This window comes from Oncorhynchus keta, chromosome 19, assembly GCF_023373465.1.
Source record: "Oncorhynchus keta strain PuntledgeMale-10-30-2019 chromosome 19, Oket_V2, whole genome shotgun sequence".
In the NCBI taxonomy this organism is placed as follows: Eukaryota; Metazoa; Chordata; class Actinopteri; order Salmoniformes; family Salmonidae; genus Oncorhynchus; species Oncorhynchus keta.
Window position 1 is genome coordinate 25,213,111 of NC_068439.1, and position 20,393 is coordinate 25,233,503.

Consider the following 20,393-nt stretch of genomic DNA (forward strand, 5'->3'; position numbering starts at 1 on the left):
CAGTGTGTGTAGCAGCATGCCTGGTAGAGGTCAGTGTGTGTAGCTCTATGCCTGGTAGAGGTCAGTGTGTGTAGCTGCATGCCTGGTAGAGATCAGTGTGTGTGTAGCTCTATGCCTGGTAGAGGTCAGTGTGTGTAGCTGCATGCCTGGTAGAGGTCAGTGTGTGTAGCAGCTTGCCTGGTAGAGGTCAGTGTGTGTAGCTCTATGCCTGGTAAAGGTCAGTGTGTGTAGCAGCATGCCTGGTAAAGGTCAGTGTGTGTAGCTCTATGCCTGGTAGAGGTCAGTGTGTGTAGCAGCATGCCTGGTAGAGGTCAGTGTGTGTAGCAGCATGCCTGGTAAAGGTCAGTGTGTGTAGCTCTATGCCTGGTAGAGGTCAGTGTGTGTAGCTCTATGCCTGGTAGAGGTCAGTGTGTGTAGCTGCATGCCTGGTAAAGGTCAGTGTGTGTAGCTCCATGCCTGGTAAAGGTCAGTGTGTGTAGCTCTATGCCTGGTAGAGGTCAGTGTGTGTAGCAGCATGCCTGGTAGAGGTCAGTGTGTGTAGCAGCATGCCTGGTAGAGGTCAGTGTGTGTAGCTCTATGCCTGGTAGAGGTCAGTGTGTGTAGCTGCATGCCTGGTAGAGATCAGTGTGTGTGTAGCTCTATGCCTGGTAGAGGTCAGTGTGTGTAGCTGCATGCCTGGTAGAGGTCAGTGTGTGTAGCTCTATGGCTGGTAGAGGTCAGTGTGTGTAGCTGCATGCCTGGTAAAGGTCAGTGTGTGTAGCTCCATGCCTGGTAAAGGTCAGTGTGTGTAGCTCCATGCCTGGTAGAGGTCAGTGTGTGTAGCTCCATGCCTGGTAGAGGTCAGTGTGTGTAGCTCTATGCCTGGTAGAGGTCAGTGTGTGACGCTCTATGCCTGGTAGAGATCAGTGTGTGACGCTCTATGCCTGGTAGAGGTCAGTGTGTGTAGCTCTATGCCTGGTAGAGGTCAGTGTGTGTAGCAGCATGCCTGGTAGAGGTCAGTGTGTGTAGCTCTATGCCTGCTAGAGGTCAGTGTGTGTAGCAGCATGCCTGGTAAAGGTCAGTGTGTGTAGCTCCTTGCCTGGTAGAGATCAGTGTGTGTAGCTCCTTGCCTGGTAGAGATCAGTGTGTGTAGCTCCTTGCCTGGTAGAGATCAGTGTGTGTAGCTCCTTGCCTGGTAGAGGTCAGTGTGTGTAGCAGCATGCCTGGTAGAGGTCAGTGTGTGTAGCTGCATGCCTGGTAGAGGTCAGTGTGTGTAGCTCTATGCCTGGTAGAGATCAGTGTGTGTAGCAGCATGCCTGGTAAAGGTCAGTGTGTGTAGCTCCTTGCCTGGTAGAGATCAGTGTGTGTAGCTCCTTGCCTGGTAGAGGTCAGTGTGTGTAGCTCCTTGCCTGGTAGAGATCAGTGTGTGTAGCTCCTTGCCTGGTAGAGGTCAGTGTGTGTAGCTGCATGCCTGGTAGAGGTCAGTGTGTGTAGCTCCTTGCCTGGTAGAGGTCAGTGTGTGTAGCTCTATGCCTGGTAGAGGTCAGTGTGTGTAGCAGCATGCCTGGTAAAGGTCAGTGTGTGTAGCTCCTTGCCTGGTAGAGATCAGTGTGTGTAGCTCCTTGCCTGGTAGAGATCAGTGTGTGTAGCTCCTTGCCTGGTAGAGGTCAGTGTGTGTAGCTCCTTGCCTGGTAGAGGTCAGTGTGTGTAGCTGCATGCCTGGTAGAGGTCAGTGTGTGTAGCTCCTTGCCTGGTAGAGGTCAGTGTGTGTAGCTCTATGCCTGGTAGAGGTCAGTGTGTGTAGCAGCATGCCTGGTAAAGGTCAGTGTGTGTAGCTCCTTGCCTGGTAGAGATCAGTGTGTGTAGCTCCTTGCCTGGTAGAGGTCAGTGTGTGTAGCTCCTTGCCTGGTAGAGATCAGTGTGTGTAGCTCCTTGCCTGGTAGAGGTCAGTGTGTGTAGCAGCATGCCTGGTAGAGGTCAGTGTGTGTAGCTGCATGCCTGGTAGAGGTCAGTGTGTGTAGCTCTATGCCTGGTAGAGATCAGTGTGTGTAGCAGCATGCCTGGTAAAGGTCAGTGTGTGTAGCTCCTTGCCTGGTAGAGATCAGTGTGTGTAGCTCCTTGCCTGGTAGAGGTCAGTGTGTGTAGCTCCTTGCCTGGTAGAGATCAGTGTGTGTAGCTCCTTGCCTGGTAGAGGTCAGTGTGTGTAGCTGCATGCCTGGTAGAGGTCAGTGTGTGTAGCTCCTTGCCTGGTAGAGGTCAGTGTGTGTAGCTCTATGCCTGGTAGAGGTCAGTGTGTGTAGCTGCATGCCTGGTAGAGGTCAGTGTGTGTAGCAGCATGCCTGGTAGAGGTCAGTGTGTGAAGCAATTAGCGAATATGTCATGTTCCATTAGCTTTGTTTATGAAGAAACCAGGATTATCTCTCACACACACCACACACACACACACCTGATAAGAAGGCAACTTTTTCCTTTAGAATAGGCAACACCTCCATCGCTCTCATGTCTTCATTTTTACGAAAACCTGGAGAGAGAGAAAGACAGAAGTGTTAGGATTTTTCACAGAAACTCCCAATGTTCAAATTCTCACCTCTTCCATGGAAAGGTTTCAGGAAAAATAGGCCTAGTTGTAGCCAACTTGTTCTACAAGTCAAAATGTTTGACTTTGTATTTCTTCCTTGAATATGGGGAATAGGAGGTAGATTTTTTTCAGCATCACAGTCAAAGAAAGAAAGTTTTCAGAATGGGAAACATGATTTTGATTTGGTCTGGCTGGAGTAACTGTTGAAGAGTGGTGGAGAGAATCGGTTTATTTTGGGCTCAGTTGATGTGAGGAAAATCCCTGCCACTGTAGAAGCCATCTGACTGACAGAGAGATGTTTCCACTGAGTCCTCGAAACTGGCTATGAACCCTTGTTGAGTGATGCAAGGACGCACACACACAGAGGAATAAGTGAGGCAATAGTTTCAGAAGTAGGAACTTACACCTGCTTTAAGAGTTAAAAGGGAAGGTTGGTCAAACAAAGAGCTGTTGTATTAGTGTCTTACCCAGAGAGAGAGAGGAGAAGAAAATGGTATAGTTTATTTCCTGGTTATGTGTTGACAAAAATGAGACCACTTCCTGTCCTTCACTAAACAGAGAAAAACCTACCTACCTACACCCAAAAACAGCACAACACCTACACCCAAAAACAGCACAACACCTACACCCAAAAACAGCACAACACCTACACCCAAAAACAGCACAACACCTACACCCAAAAACAGCACAACACCTACACCACAGTAGCAGCGAGACATAAATAGCTCATTATTTCATATTGAGATAAAGAGCCCCTGCTGGCCAATTCATCTATATCCCTGTGTCTCTACTATTTTCTCTCTATCCCCCGTTTCCCTCTCTTCAATCTCTCCATATCCTGCAGGAGTTGGGCTTGGACTATATTTCTTATGCCACCACAGCCCCTTCTTCCCTCACACATGTGTGTGCTTGTTATCCAGGACAACACAGCCATTACAGAGAGAGAGAAATACAACCAGAGGACCTACACCCAGACCACAGACCAAACCAACCCTAGCCACACCCTATATAGGCCCCCCCAGATCAGGCCTATGCCCCTTCTGCCCCCCACCCCTGCACCAAGGACCTCAACATGACAGCCACACATATGCCCAGGCCGTGAGCAGAGCAACAGGCCCAACACCCACTACTGCACCCGCCCAAGCCACATCCAGCATTCACCAGATGCTCAGCATGCACTGCTCACACCTAATAGTCCAAGGCTTTTTATTTTTTCACCTAACCGTTATTTTACCAGGTAAGTTGACTGAGAACCCATTCTCATTTACAGATGAATGAGCCAATTGTAAGCTGGGGATGATTAGGTGACCATGACGGTATGATGGACAGCTTGAGAATTTAGCCAGGACACTGGGGTTAACACCCCTACTCTTACGATAAGTGCCATGGGATCTTTAATGACCTCAGAGAGTCAGGACACCCGTTTAACGTCCCATCCGAAAGACGGCACCCTACACAGTGCAGTGTCCCCAATCACTGCCCTGCGGCATTGGGATATTTTTTAGACCAGAGGAAATATCACCTCCTACTGGCCCTCCAACACCACTTCCAGCATCTGGTCTCCCATCCAGGGACTGACCAGGACCAACCCTGCTTAGCTTCAGAAGCAAGCCAGCAGTGGGATGCAGGGTGGTATGCTGCCTGCAAAACCATAAGAATAACACCTGACACTATGGAACACAAATCCTTTACCATCTCTTCCTGAAATATACAAGGTCTGAGGTCATCTACCTTTGGCCTAAAGAGCAGGAACCCAGACTTCACCAAAGAAATTGGAAATACAGACATTCTGCTCCTACAAGAAACATGGTATAGAGAGATGGACCTACGGGGTTCTCTCTAGGTTACAGAAAGCTGGTAATCCCATCCACCAAACTACCAGGACTAAAACAGGGAAAAGGCTCAGGGGGTATGCTAATTTGGTATAGAGCAGACCTAACCCACTATTAAAATTCATCAAAACAGAAGCATTTTAGATAGAAATAAATAAGGAAATGATCTCAACAGAGAACAATGTCCACATATGCCACCTATAGTACCTTCCGAAAGTATTCAGACCCCTTGACTTTTTCCACATTTTGTTACGTTACAGCCTTCTAAAAATGCTGAAATTGTTTTTTTACCCTCAATCTACACACAATACCCCATAATGACAAAGCAAAATCAGGTTATTAGAAATTGGATGGGGAATGTCACTGCACAGCTATTTTCAGGTCTCTCCAGAGATGTTTGATCGGGTTCAAGTCTGGGCTCTGGCTGGGCCACTCAAGGACATTCAGAGACTTGTCCTGAAACCACTCCTGCGTTATCTTGGCTGTGTGCTTGGGGTCATTGTCCTATTGGAAGGGGAACCCTCGCCCCAGTCTGAGGTCCTGAGTCGGAGGTCCTGAGCGCTAGTCTCCCAGTCCCTGCCACTGAAAAACTTCCCACAGCATGATGCTGCCACCACCATGCTTCACCGTAGGGATGGTGCCAGGTTTCCTCCAGACGTGATGCTTGGCATCCAGGAACAAAGAGTTCCATCTTGGTTTCATCAAACCAGAGAATCTTGTTTCTCATGGTCTGAGAGTCCTTTAGGTGCCTTTTGGCAAACTCCAAGCGGGCTGCCATGTGCCTTTTACTGAGGAGTGGCTTTCATCTGGACACTTTACCACATAGGCCTGATCGGTGGAGTACTGCAGTTGTCCTTCTGGAAGTTTCTCCCATTTCCACAGAGGAATTCTAGAGCTCTGTCCTAGATCTTCTCCCCTGATTGCTCAGTTTGGCCGAGCAGACAGCTCTTGGAAGAGTCTTGATGGTTCCAAACTTAAGAGTGATGAGTGATGGAGGCCACTGTGTTTTTGGGGGTGTCAATGCTACAGACATGTTTTAGTACCCTTCTCCAGATCTGTGCTTCAACACAATCCTGTCTCAAAGCACGAAGGACAATTATTTTGACCTCATTGGCTTGGTTTTTGCTCTGACATGCATTGTCAACTGTGAGACCTTGTATAGACAGGTGTGTGCCTTTCCAAATCATGTCCAATCAATTGAATTTTCCACAGGTGGACTCCAATCAAGTTGTAGAAACATCTAAAGGATGATCAATGGAAACAGGATACACCTGAGCTCAATTTCGAGTATCATAGCAAAGGGTCTGAATACTTATGTAAATACATTTTTTTTTATATTTGCATTTTTTGCATTTGCAAAAATGTCTAAAAACCTGTTTTCACTTTGTCATTATGAGGTATTGTGTAAATTGCTGAAGATGTTTATTTAATCCATTTTAGAATACAGCTGTAACGTAACAAAAAGTGGAAAAAATCAAGAGGTCTGAATACTTTCCCGAAGGCACTGTACTTTCCCCCCAATAGAATCCCCATACTTTAACAATGACAGCTTCTCCATATACTAGTCTGTGGCGACCTAAAACGCCAGAACTGGACAAGAACCCACTTTTAGCACACAGGGGGACAAACATCTACCTGGAGGTGACAGCATTCCCTCTGCAATTTGCCCCCCTAGACACAAATACGGGGAAAAAAAGAGAAAAAAAAAACTTGTCACAACTCTTGCAGCTCTGTCACACGCTGGGTCTGTACGTAGTCAATGGTAGGGTTCGAGGGGACTCCTATGGTAGGTACACCTATAGCCCCATCCCTTGGCAGTAGTACTGTAAATCACTTTATCACTGACCTAAACAGTATATTTTACTTTTCAGCTTCCCTATCATTTTTTTTTAAAGCAGACAACATACGAAAATGAACAACAATGACAAATGGTTTGATGAAAAATGCAAAAAAAAACCTAAGAAAGAAATTGAGAAACCTATCCAACCACAAACACAGAGACCAAGAAAACCTGAGCCTATGCCTTCACTATGGTGAAACAAACAGCACAGAAACCAGTCAGAAACCAGCTCAATGTAGAATCCATAGAATTAAACCACTTCTGGGAAAATTGGAACACACTAAACCAACAACACAGAGAGCTATCTACACAAAACAGAGACATATGGATAAACCACTTCTCCAATATTCTGGCTCTATAAAAAAGAACAAAACAGCAAAAACATCATCATGATCAATGACAAATCTTAGAATCAGCTTTTAAAGACTACCAGATCCCGCTGGATTCTCCAATTATATTGAATGAACTACAGGACAAAATACACACCATCCAACGCAAAAAGGCCTGTGGTGTTGACGGTATCCTAAATTAAATTAAATTAAATATACAGACCACAAATTCCAATTGGCTATACTAAAACTCTTTAACATCATCCTCAACTCTGGCATCTTCTCCAATATTTTGAGCCAAGAACTGATCACCCCAATCTACAAAAGTGGAGACAAATTTGACCCCAATTAACTATCGTGGGATCTGTGTTTTCAGCATCCTACGGTTGTAAGCTCTGCGGTCCACTCACTAACCAAGAATTCACAAAATTGGACTACACCAAATTGAGACTGCATGCAGAATTCTGCAAAAACATCCTCCGTGTGCCACATAAAACACCAAATAATGCATGCAGAGCAGAATTAAAGCCAATGTATGCTTAATCTGAAATACGCAGCTCGTGTGACACAATTGCGGAACCCTCGGAGGCTTGTATACTGTTAAAACTCCAGACATTTCCCATACCGAGCCAAATGTATTATTGGTGAGATATGTACACGAAGATAATGTTCAGGGAACAGGTGAATTGCAAATAATTTACGTTTTCTTGAATTTAAAGACTTTGCTAGAAAGTCTTATGCAAAATGAAGAAGAGGGTTAGCCTTGTTTATAAGAATTAGTAATAAATAATTTAATCTGAAACATGGATCATTGGTCATTTCTTCATTAAAACTGACTACAATACATTACAAAATAAGTCACCAATTGCGTAGTTATTTAAAATAAAGCATCTTACAAATCTCATGACACAGCAGCTTTTGTTAACATTAGGTACCAAAAATGTTTGCAATGCTGTTAATTTAGGCAAAGCATGAAGGTGGAAACTAGAATCTGCTCAATTGTAGTATAGAGCAGCAGAAGCTTCTAGTTATTAAATGTACTAACACACATTGTTCAGTACGTTATTTTAATCTGAAACATTCTGATTTCTATGTTAGGGGCTCGTTAGGTTTTTAGTTCCATGCTCCTGCCTACAGAGAGATGAACCTAGAGAAGAGTTCACAAAACACAAGCAGACACACAGAGCCTGTAACGGCAGATTTCCTCTTCGTCTGAAGAGGAGTAAGGATTGGACCAAGATGCAGCGTGGTAAGTGTTCATGACGATTTATTAAAAACGAACTGAACACTGAAATACAAAACAATAAACGATGTGATGAAAACCCAAACAGTACCGTGTGGCGACAAACACCCACAAACCAACAGTGAAACCCAGGCTACCTAAGTATGGTTCTCAATCAGAGACAACTAACAACACCTGCCTCTGATTGAGAACCATACACCCTGACCATACTAAATAAAGACAAAACAAACAGACTGAACACAAAAAACAAACAGACTGCCCACCCCAACTCACACCCTGACCATACTAAATAAAGACAAAACAAAGGAAATAAAAGGTGACAGAGCCCCAGTACAGCAACACCCAACCAAATCATGAGAAAACAAAAAGTTAATTAATTACTTGACACATTGGAAAGAACTAATAAAAAAAACAAAGCCAACTGGAATGCTATTTGACCATAAACAGAGAGTACACAGGGGTTGAATACCTGACCAAGGAAAGCTTTGTATATGTACAGACTCAGTGGCAGACCTGGCTCTCAAGAGAAGACAAGGCTATGTGCCCGATACCCACAAAATGAGGTGGAAACTGAGCTGCACTTCCTAACCTCCTGCCAAATGTATGGCCATATTAGAGAGACATATTTTCCTCAGATTAAACAGACCCACAAAGATTTAGAAAACAATTACACATTTTGATAAACTCATATCTATTGGGTGAAATACCAGTGTGCCATCACAGCAGCAAGATTTGTGACCTGTTCCCACAAGAAAAGGGAAACACCATTGTAAATGCAAACTATATTGATCTGTCTATTTATTTTCCCTTTCGTACTTTAACTATTTGCACATTGTTAATTAACATATCCAGTAATATAACATGTAAGGGTGTTATGTTTACTGCTAATTTCTGATTGTTCATTTAATTTTTGTTGCATCTATTCTTGCACTTTCTTTGGCAATGTAAACATGTTTCCCATAACAATAAAGCCTTTTGAATTGGAGAGCGTGAGGGAGTGACATTACTCTCTCTTTCTGCAATGTTACAGCGCCTCACAGAGGAGTAAGTGAGCACACACACACACATCTTTCTATCGTGCTGTTATTCATGGGCCATACATTTAGAGCTTGGGGGAACGTAGCACACACACAGAGACATCTGGGGGCATGGCGCGTCTTCCTTCCCAAAGGCATTGTGGGAGTATGTATTGCTATAGTAATCCTCCAATATCTGAGGTGACAATAAAATAATGATCTATAGTTTACTCTCATTTTCATCTTTCTCTCAACTTCCCCGAGGTTTGCAAAGCCCACCCACCTAAGAGAGCCAAATACCTAGGTTTTTATCTCAGTTGGGTTACCATTTACTTGAATCAAATGTATTTATAAAGCCCCTTTTACATCAGCAGATGTCAAAGTGCTATGCAGAAACCCAGCCTAAAAATCCAAACAGCAAGCAATGCAGATGTAGAAGCATGGTAGCTAGGAAAAACTCCCTAGAAAGGCAGGAATCTAGGGATAAACCTAGAGAGGAACCAGGCTCTGAGGGGTGGCCAGCCCCCTGGCTGTGCCGGGTGTAGAATGGTGATGGACGTTAAGGTTTGTCTTTACAGTAGGTGAAAGTGTGTGTGTGTGTGTGTGTGTGTGTGTGTGTGTGTGTGTGTGTGTGTGTGTGTGTGTGTGTAAGTGGGTAGTGGAAGCCTTGTAGTGCTCTGTGAATTCACTAGACTAATACTGTATAGCTCCTCATAGCAATAGCCCTCCTCTTTATTCAATTATATAACCACACATCCACGTCAGATGGGAAAGTAGTGACCAGACTCAGACAGGCTCCTAGTAGTCTGCCTGTAGGAAGAAGAAGTGTGTGTGTTCCTTGGCCCTGCTCTGTATTCCATAATAATTCCAGTGTTACTTGTAGTGTGTTATGACCTGATCTCCTCTATATTCAGCTGCCCCTGTGGTGAGCTTCTGGAACACTTTCTACACTCCCACAACCACTCAGTCAGGGGGAGGGAGAGGGGTGAGAGTGTCTGTGCATGTGTGTCTGTCTGTGTGTGTGTGTGTATATCTGTGTGACAGATTGCTAATAGCTTTTTAAATACAGCTCACAGACACACACACATAGTAGGATGTGTTTTTTCACAGACATTTTTACACTTATGGGAGCAGCTAGACAGGCCAGAATCCATAGACTTACAGCTGCAACTACACACACAAATATCTGATACACGAGTGAACAAGAAAGAGAGAGTAAGAAAGGAAAGTAAAAACCCTGCAATGTTGCTGCAGACGATGATGTCACCCTGACTCGACCACAGCAAACGGACACGGGTGGAGGGATGGGCCACTTTCTGTTTTTTCTCTCTGCTCTCTCTTTCCCGCCCTCACACTTCAAAAAACGTAGCTGTCTGTAACCATTACTTTACCATTCAGGGGAGAGCGGAAAGAGGGGAGAGCGGAATAGTGCATCTTGATACTCTATAAAGATACATTTACATTTAAGTCATTTAGCAGACGCTCTTATCCAGAGCGACTTACAAACTTCCTCTCCTGATCAAAAGGCAGAATCTGAAATGGCCATTATTTCCTTTGGTCGGAGCACCGCGTGGTACACCATAAATAAAGGAACCGGTTGCCATTTTAGATGATCCACCCTAAACGTTTGGCATACCCGTTCGCTGGATGAGGGCGGAGCCTGTCGGTGTGTAAAGCTAATCCAAGTTTATCATTTTAAAAAGGCTAATTGATCATTAGAAAACCCTTTTGCAATTATGTTAGCACAGCTGAAAACAGTTGTCCTGATGAAAGAAGCAATAAAACTGGCCTTTAGACTAGTTGAGTATCTGGAGCATCAACATTTGTGGGTTCGATTACAGGCTCAAAATGGCCAGAAACAAATAACTTTCTTCTGAAACTCATCAGTCTATTCTTGTTCTGAGAAATGAAGGCTATTCCATGCGAGAAATTGCCAAGAAACTGAAGAGCTCATACAATGCTGTGTACTACTCCCTTCACAGAACAGCGCAAACTGGCTCTAACCAGAATAGAGAGGAGTGGGAAGCCCTGGTGCACAACTGAGCAAGAGGACAAGTACATTAGTGTCTAGTTTGAGAAACAGATGCCTCACAAGTCCTCAACTGGCAGCTTCATGAAATAGTACCCACAAAACACCAGTCTCAACGTCCACAGTGAAGAGGCGACCCCGGGATGCTGTCCTTCTAGGCAGAGTTGCAAAGAAAAAGCCATATCTCAAACTGGCCAATAATATTGAAAAAAGATTAAGATGGGCAAAAGAACACAGACACTGGACAGAGGAACTCTGCCTCGAAGGCCAGCATCCCGGAGTCACCTCTTTACTGTTGACGTTGAGACGGGTGATGCACCAGTCTTTTCTCTTTTGTGTGGCCATAATGCCCAGTACAAAAAATCAATGCCCTTTTCAGCCAGTGGCTGTTGTGCCCTTGGGCTGAATATAATAATTATAATTCCCTTCCCTTTCTCACAGGCTACAAGTGAAGACAGACACATCGGGGACGCCACTGCGTGCGTCCTTATCCAATTCCGACATTGCATATTGAAAGAACTGTGTACATTTACTTTTCGTCAGCCAACAAGATGAGTGGGTCTAACGAACAGCAAAAGCACGAGCCTATGTCAATCTACTATCCCCCATAGTACAAAAGTTGACCTACTCTATTCTGTGCAATAAATAAATATTACAAACATAGTCTGGGACAGTTTTGGGATGTGATAGATCCCAAATGAATACAAACACTGAGCCTGACGGAACAGATGAGAACATTCATCTTAAAATGTTGATAAACTACTAGGCCATTTCTTCACATTATAAGTGCAGCAATAAGCACATGGTAGTAGGCTATAAGTGTGAATGTTCCATTAGCAGAAAACACCATTCTCAAAAGGGAACCCAAATGTGATTATGCATGTAATGCTTTTATTATAAAATGTCAATTGTTATGGTGAAACTACATATGTATGTGATACAAACCTTATCAAAACATATAGTTAGGCTCTACACCTGTTTCTTTGTAAAGTGATCATTTATCATTCACAAGGATTAATGTGATCATTTAATTTTAAGAAATTATTTGGCCACTTTCTGTACACTTAAATAGTTGTGATACAAACCTTATCAAAACATATAAATATAGGCCTACATGAGGTGTGTTTTTCACTGCATGAGTTGAAAAAGGAAGTGTTAGATTTTCGATTACATTTGCATTGATGTCAGGGTGATTAGAGGGACAATAGAGTGCTGAGTACCAGGCAGTTAGTAAGTTTGGTAGGCCACTAATGACCAGCAGCAGCATCAGAACTTGGAGAAGCCTAATTACCGAGACTAAACAGTCATGTGGAATTTGACTACTGTCATGACTCGTGACCACTGGTGTGGTGGTAATACGGTCACCGTATCTTCCCTAGTGTGGACCATGATCGATCTTGAGTGATGTGGACACAGAGTAACTTGAAGCTCTCGAACCGATACACGACAGCCCTGTCGATGGGAATGGGGGTATGCTTGGCCCTCTTTTTCCTGTAGTCCATGATCAGCACCTTTGTCTTGCTGACATTGAGGCAGAGTTTGTAGTCCTGGCACCACACTGCCAGGTCTCTGACGTACTCCCTATTGGCTGTCTAATTGTTGTTGGTGAACATAGTTGTTCCTCTTGTCCAGGTGGGAAAGGGCAGTGTAGAGTGCAATAGAGATTGCATCATCTGTGGATTTGTTTGGGCGGTATGTGAATTGGAATGGGTCCAGAGTGTCTTAGATGATGGTGTTGATGTGAGCCATGACCAGCCTTTCAAAGCACTTCATGGCTACAGACGTGAGTGCTCCATTTAGACGGCCTACTTTCGCGTTCTTGGACACAGGGACTACGGTGGTCTGCTTGAGACATGTAGGTTTTACAGACTGGGTTAGGGAGAGGCTGAAAATGTCCTGGTAATCTGCCTTTTGAATGTTAACCTGTTTAAAAAGGTCTTACTCACATCGGCTACGAAGAGTGTTCACACAGTCGTCTGGAACAGCTGGTGGTTTCATGCATGGTTGAGTGTTGCTTGCCTCAAAGCAAGCATATAAGGCATTTAGCTCATCTGGTAGGCTCGCGTCACTGGGCAGCCCGCCCTTTGTAAATCCGTGATAGTTTGCCAGCCCTGCCACATCCGCCGAGCGTCAGAGCCGGCGTAGTAGAATTCAATCTTAGTCCTGTATTGAAGCTTTTCCTGTTTATGGTTTGTCGGAGGTCGTAGCAGGATTTCTAATAAGCATCCGGATTAATGTCACGCTCCTTGGAAGCGGAAGTTGTAGTCTTTAGCTCAGTGTGGCTGTTTCCTGTAATCCATGGCTTCTGGTTGGGATATGTACGTACGGTCACTGTGGGGATGATGTCGTTGGTGCACTTATTAATGAAGCCGGTGACTGACATGGTAAACACCTCAATCCTGGAACATGACCACAACACAGCAGTAAAATAACGGTCAGAGACTCTCATATGCAGATAACATCTATGCTGGCTGGGTAGCATACAGGTTTTTAGGAAATGTTCGAAAAGGGCCCCATTCACAAAAGATAGTGTCAAATCCAGTGCTCTTCAGATCCGCTTCCATGCATCCGTGACAGTAACATGACCACCCCCAGCAGAAGGAGAGAGAGGATAGAAGGAGTATGGGGGGGATATTTGGGTGAGGAGTTACTCAGGCCAGAAAGTCAAATGATAGATTGAAGGGATCCATAGCTACAGCCAATCCATGTCTGGCAACTACAGAATCCTACATGAGCAAGTGACAAAGGGTCAAATAATCCTGTGTTACGGAGTGTGTGTCCTTGTTAACCTCTTGAACCTATGGGGGTGCTATTTCATTATTGGATTAAAAAACGTGCCCGTTTTAAGCTCAATATTTTGTCACAAAAAGATGCTCGACTATGCATATAATTGACAGCTTTGGAAAGAAAACACTGACATTTCCAAAACTGCAAAGATATTATCTGTGAGTGCCACAGAACTGATGCTACAGGCGAAACCAAGATGAAACTTCAAACAGGAAATGAGCAGAATTTGAGGCTCTGTTTTCCATTGTCTCCTTATATGGCTGTAAATGTGCCCTGAATGAGCCTACGCTTTCTGCCTTTTGCCCAAAATGTCTGCAGCATTGTGACGTATTTGTAGGCATATCATTGGAAGATGAGACTACATTTACCAGGTGTCCACCCGGTGTCCTTTGTCTAAATTGGTGCGTAAATCTTCAGCTGCAGGCATTTTCCCATGGGATTCAGAGGAGAAAGCACACTTCCACGAACGATATATCATCGAAGAGATATGTGAAAAACACCTTGAGGATTGATTCTAAACAATGTTTGCCATGTTTCAGTCGATATTATGGAATTAATTTTGAAAAAAGTTCGGCGTTTTGATGACTGAATTTTCTTTTTTTTTTTTGGTAGCCAAACGTGATGTACCAAACGGAGCGATTTCTCCTTCTCATACAAATAATATTTTTGAACAAACTGAACATTTGCTATTTAACTGAGAGTCTCCTCATTGAAAACATCCAAAGTTCTTCAAAGGTAAATGATTTTATTTGAATGCTTTTCTTGTTTTTGTGAAAATGTTGCCTGCTAAATGCTACGCTAGCTATCAATACTGTTACACAAATGCTTGTTTTGCTATGGTTGAGAAGCATATTTTGAAAATCTGAGATGACAGTGTTGTTAACAAAAGGCTAAGCTTGAGAGCTAGCAGATTTATTTAATTTAATTTGCGATTTTCACGAATAGTTAACGTTGTGTTATGCTAATGAGCTTGCGAATAGAATTACACTCCTGGATACAGGTTTTTTCGTAGCTAAACCTGATGAACAAAAGGAGCGATTTCTCCTAAACAAATAATCTTTCAGGAAAAACTGAACATTTGCTATCTAACTGAGAGTCTCCTCATTGAAAACATCTGAAGTTCTTCAAAGTTAAATGATTTTATTCGAATGCTTTTCTGTTTTTTGTGAAAATGTTGCCTGCTGAATGCTAACGCTAAATGCTACGCTAGCTATCAATACTGTTATAAAAATGCTTGTTTTGCTATGGTTGAGAAGCATATTTTGAAAATCTGAGATGACAGTGTTGTTAACAAAAGGCTAAGCTTGAGATCTAGCAGATTTATTTCATTTCATTTGCGATTTTCATGAATAGTTAATGTTGCGTTATGGTAATGGGCTTGAGGCTGTAGTCACGATCCCGGATCCGGGATGGCTCGACGCAAGAAGTTAATGAACTTGACAAATCTGTTGGTTTTTCTTCCTGTGAATGATGACATGGCATCGTGTTTATGGTCAAAATCAGAACAAGGCCAGTATGTATCATTTCAAGAAAAAAAAAGGCAAGACCAAATCAATCTCTGCTGCGTGTGAAAGCCTACGTCATCGGTTTCTCTTTATGTAGGACTGGGCTCCAGGAGGTGAAGTGAACATTAGTTCCTTGCAGTCACAAAGCAATTTACAGACACACACACACACTATAAACACGTACAAACATGCACAGAAGAGAAATGTGTGCGTGTGTGTCAGTCAGTATATGCCAGTTGCCAGGACAGATGGAGAGGGAGGTATGGAGAGCAGAGAAGTTCTCTTCATACCATCTCTCACTCAAACATGTTGATATGCTGATCCAGAGCATGTTGAAGTGCTAATCTCATAATGGTTATGGTCCGGATTAAACTCATGAAAACTGATCCGAAGTCAGCTGTTACAGGGGCCTCATGGGGGCCCAGGGAGAGAATGGGTCAGGCTGGTTTGGGTAATGGTACGTTTGAGATAGCATAGAGGGCGTGCCTAAATACATTGCATTACTGGCCTTTTCCAACTGAGGCCTGTGTTGGAATTCCCGGTATTCCCATAAACTGGTTCCCATTCTCCAGTAGAACAGGGAGGATATGGGAATAGAGAGGTGAACTGTTTGGATAACAGACAATTATTCAAACAATAATCATGGCATCTGTTTCAACAGTAACCTGGGGAAAATATTCTGCACTATCATGAACAGCAGATTACTGCACTCAGTGAAATCAAATTGGATTAATACCTAATTATAAAACATCAGACCATATTAATACCCTACACACCCTAATTGAAAAATACGTTTTTAAAAAATACCTAAAAAAAATAAACATTTTCAAAAAGCTTTTTGATTCAATTTGGCACGAAGGCATTTTATTCAAACTAATTGCAAAATGGCGTGGGAGTAAAAACATATGACGTCATCAAATCAATGTACAGAAATAACAAGTGAGCAGTCAAAATTGGACATAAACATACAGATGTATTTTCCCACAGGTGAAGAGTAAAACAGGGGAACAACTTGAGCTCAAGTCTATTTAATATCTATATAAATGAATTGGCTAAAACACTTGAGCAATCAACAGTCCCTGGTCTCACTCTTAACACAGAAATAATCTGCTTCCTGTATGCAGATGATCTGGTGCTTCTATCCCCAACAAAAGACGAGCTACAGCAACAGTTCTGTTACACCTGGGAACTGACAGCCAATCTAAAAAAAATACTAATATTATATTACAAAACAGGTCCAGGTGACAGGGAAAGTATTCAGACCCCTTGACTTTTTCCACAATTTGTTACGTTACAGCCTTCTTCTAAAATGTATTAAATAATCCCACCCCCCTAAATCTACACACAATACCCCTTAATGACAAAGAAAAAAAACAGGTTAAATATTTATGCAAATTCATGAAAAATACAAAACTGAAATATGACATTTACGTAAGTATTCAGACACTTTACTCAGAACTTTGTTGAAGCACCTTTGGCAGCGATTATAGCTTCGAGTCTTCTTGGGTATGACACTACAAGCTTGGCACACCTGTATTTGGCGAGTTTCTCCCATTCTTCCTTGCAGATCCTCTCAAGCTCTGTCAGATTGGATGGGGAGCGTCACCGCACAGCTACTTTCAGGTCTCTTCAGAGATGTTCGATCGGCTTCAAAACTGGGCTCTGGCTGGGCCACTCAAGGACATTCAGAGACTTGTCCTGAAGAAACTATTGTGTTGTCTTGGCTGTGTGCATAGGGTTGTTGTCCTGTTGGAAGGTGAATCTTTGCCCCAGTCTGAGGTCTTGAGCAGGTTTTCATCAAGGATCTCTCTGTACTTTGCTCCGTTCATCTTTCCCTCGATCCTGACTAGTCTCCCAGTCCCTGCTGCTGAAAAACATCCCCACAGCATGATGCTGCCACCACCATGCTTCACTGTAGGGGTGGTGCCAGGTTTCCTCCAGACATGACGCTTGGAATTCAGGCCAAAGAGTTCAATCTTGGTTTCATCAGACCAGAGAATCTTGTTTCTCATGGTATGAGAGTCCTTTAGGTGCCCTTTGGCAAACTCCAAGTGGGCCGTCATGTGCCTTTTACTGAGGAGTGTCTTATGTCTGGCCACTAACAAAAAGGCCTGATTGGTGGAGTGCTGCAGAGATTGTCGTCCTTCTGGAAGTTTCTCCCATCTCCACAGAGGAGCTCTGGAGCTCTGTCAGAGTGACCATTGGGTTCTTGGTCACTTCCCTGACCAAGGCCCTTCTCCCCTGATTGTTCAGTTTGGCCGGGCGGCCAGTACTAGGAAGAGTCTTGGTGGTTCCAAACTTCTTCCATTGAAGAATGATGGAGGTCACGTTGTTCTTGGGGACCTTGAATGCTGCAGAAATGTTTTGGTACCCTTCCCCAAATCTGTGCCTCGACACAATCCTGTCTCAGAGCTCTATGGACAATTCCTTCGACCTCATTGCTCTGACATGCATTGCCACCTGTGGGACCGTATATAGACAGGTGTGTGCTTTTCCAAATCCTGTCCAATCAATTGAATTTACCACAGATGGACTCCAATCAAGATGTAGAAACATCTAAAGGGTGATCAATGGAAACAGGATACACCGGAACTCAATTTCCAGTTTCATAGCAAAGAGTCTGAATACTTCATGTAAATAAAAAGATATGTTCTTGATTTGTTATACTTGTGCAAAAGTAATCATTTCCACCACCCATGTTGGCGAGAAAAATAAATAAAACCCCCTCAAAGTACATCCCGTGGCTAGAAGACACTACAAAATAATGAAGTACTGTCAGACAGTACACGAGGCAGACTATCTGACAGAACTATACAGACTTATGAGCAAGTTGTTCCCCCAAATTTAAAACAAATACAAAAATTATTCAACAAAAACAGAAAATCCAATAACTATTGGGAGAAAAACCCATTTGTGCCATATTCCCTATAAAAATTGTAGCTTCCTGCCACAACCGCAGGGACAGCCAGTAGAACGACCAGCCAGAGCAAAAAACATTTCTACCGGTCTTTCTCACTATTTCATTATTGTCTTAAATGTATTTCTTACTGTATTGTCCTGCTAAATGTTATTACTCATTGAGTCTTATAATTTTTACTATTATCTATCTGCGTTATCATTGATTTGATATGTGTCTATATGTTTGCTTTGGCAATGTGTGCCAACACTTTCCAAGCCAATAAAGTATTTGAATTGAGAGAGAGTCTGGAATGTGAATCTCTGTGTGTGAGATAGATGCAGGTGTCACTACGTCCTGACGGTGAAGATTGTCACTAGAGAGAGTCTCTCTCTCCCCCTCTCCCTCTCCCCATTATGGCTTTCAGTTTTTCAAGGCTTAAGCACTCTCAATCTCTTCCTCCCTCCACTGTTCTCTCTACTAGTTCATCAACCAGATTGTTGTTAGTAATTATTTACTAGACACAATGCACTCTCACACTCCCGCTCTCTTTTTCTGTCTTTCTCTCTCTGTCTTGTTGCCAGCTACTCTACCCCCCATTAGCCTAGTTTGGTAACTTTGATTGACATCCGATTCTCCCAACTCCCAGCCCCACGGAGGAGATTTGATTGGTCGGTGAAACAGAGGGGGTGATCCTATTGGCTCGGGAGACTGAGGGGGCGATCTTATTGGCTGATGGCCAGGCTGATCAGCCACAGCTGCAGCACTTTAACAATGCCCTCACTGTGGGTACAGCTGACACACACACACACACACACACACACACAAAATATAAATAATAATAATTGCCCATCTGTGCTAGTGACAAGCATTAATAATAGATTTCAAAACGTTCCATCGGTCTGTCCTAGGCTCTCTTTTCCCTGCTTACCTCTCACTCCCTCTCTTTCGCCCCTATTCCTTCTCTCTCCCTCTGACCATCCCGTTTTCCCCAGAATGTCAGTTGCCAGTTGAATCTCGCCATCTCTCCCCGTCACATTCTCTCCATTCGACCAGACTTCTAATAACAGGGTAGAGTAAGAGACTGAGACACAGGATGAGAAGAGAGAGAGAGAGAGAAACAGCCCACCCGAGCCCCTCACACTAAACATACAGTGCCTTGCGAAAGTATTCGGCCCCGTTGAACTTTGCAACCTTTTGCCACATTTCAGGCTTCAAACAAAGATATAAAACTATTTTTTTGTGAAGAATCAACAACAAGTGGGACACAATCATGAAGTGTTATTGGATATTTCAAACTTTTTTAACAAATCAAAACTGAAAAATTGGGCGTGCAAAATTATTCAGCCCCTTTACTTTCAGTGCAGCAAACTCTCTCCAGAAGTGCAGTGAGGATCTCTGAATGATCCAATGTTGACCTAAATGACTAATGATGATAAATACAATCCACCTGTGTGAAATCACGTCTCCGTATAAATGCACCTGCACTGTGATAGTCTCAGAGGTCCGTTAAAAGCGCAGAGAGCATCATGAAGAACAAGGAACACACCAGGCAGGTCCGAGATACTGTTGTGAAGAAGTTTAAAGCCGGATTTGGATACAAAAAGATTTCCCAAGCTTGAAACATCCCAAGGAGCACTGTGCAAGCGATAATATTGAAATGGAAGGAGTATCAGACCACTGCAAATCTACCAAGACCTGGCCGTCCCTCTAAACTTTCAGCTCATACAAGGAGAAGACTGATCAGAGATGCAGCCAAGAGGCCCATGATCACTCTGGATGAACTGCAGAGATCTACAGCTGAGGTGGGAGACTCTGTCCATAGGACAACAATCAGTCGTATATTGCACAAATCTGGCCTTTATGGAAGAGTGGCAAGAAGAAAGCCATTTCTTAAAGATATCCATAAAAAGTGTCATTTAAAGTTTGCCACAAGCCACCTGGGAGACACACCAAACATGTGGAAGAAGGTGCTCTGGTCAGATGAAACCAAAATTGAACTTTTTGGCAACAATGCAAAACGTTATGTTTGGCGTAAAAGCAACACAGCTCATCACCCTGAACACACCATCCCCACTGTCAAACATGGTGGTGGCAGCGTCATGGTTTGGGCCTGCTTTTCTTCAGCAGGGACAGGGAAGATGGTTAAAATTGATGGGAAGATGGATGGAGCCAAATACAGGACCATTCTGGAAGAAAACCTGATGGAGTCTGCAAAAGGCCTGAGACTGGGACAGAGATTTGTCTTCCAACAAGACAATGATCCAAAACAGAAAGCAAAATCTACAATGGAATGGTTAAAAAAATAAACATATCCAGGTGTTAGAATGGCCAAGTCAAAGTCCAGACCAGAATCCAA

The 20,393-nt window shown here is 43.4% G+C and overlaps 1 protein-coding gene across 4 annotated transcripts in view; it reads right to left on the minus strand.

The window, feature by feature from the left end:
* Positions 1–20,393, minus strand: part of LOC118379232 (triple functional domain protein-like) — a 129,909-nt gene that overhangs the window by 84,940 nt on the left and 24,576 nt on the right. For 2 of the 4 annotated variants that reach the window (XM_052470083.1, XM_052470084.1), the window contains exons 3-4: positions 18,966–19,094; positions 2,426–2,500 (exon numbers count right to left, since the gene is read on the minus strand). In XM_052470083.1, the coding sequence (XP_052326043.1) occupies positions 2,426–2,500; positions 18,966–19,094 (204 nt within the window). The remainder of the gene's footprint in view (positions 1–2,425; positions 2,501–18,965; positions 19,095–20,393) is intronic. The other 2 variants (XM_052470085.1, XM_052470086.1) reach the window with 1 other exon arrangement.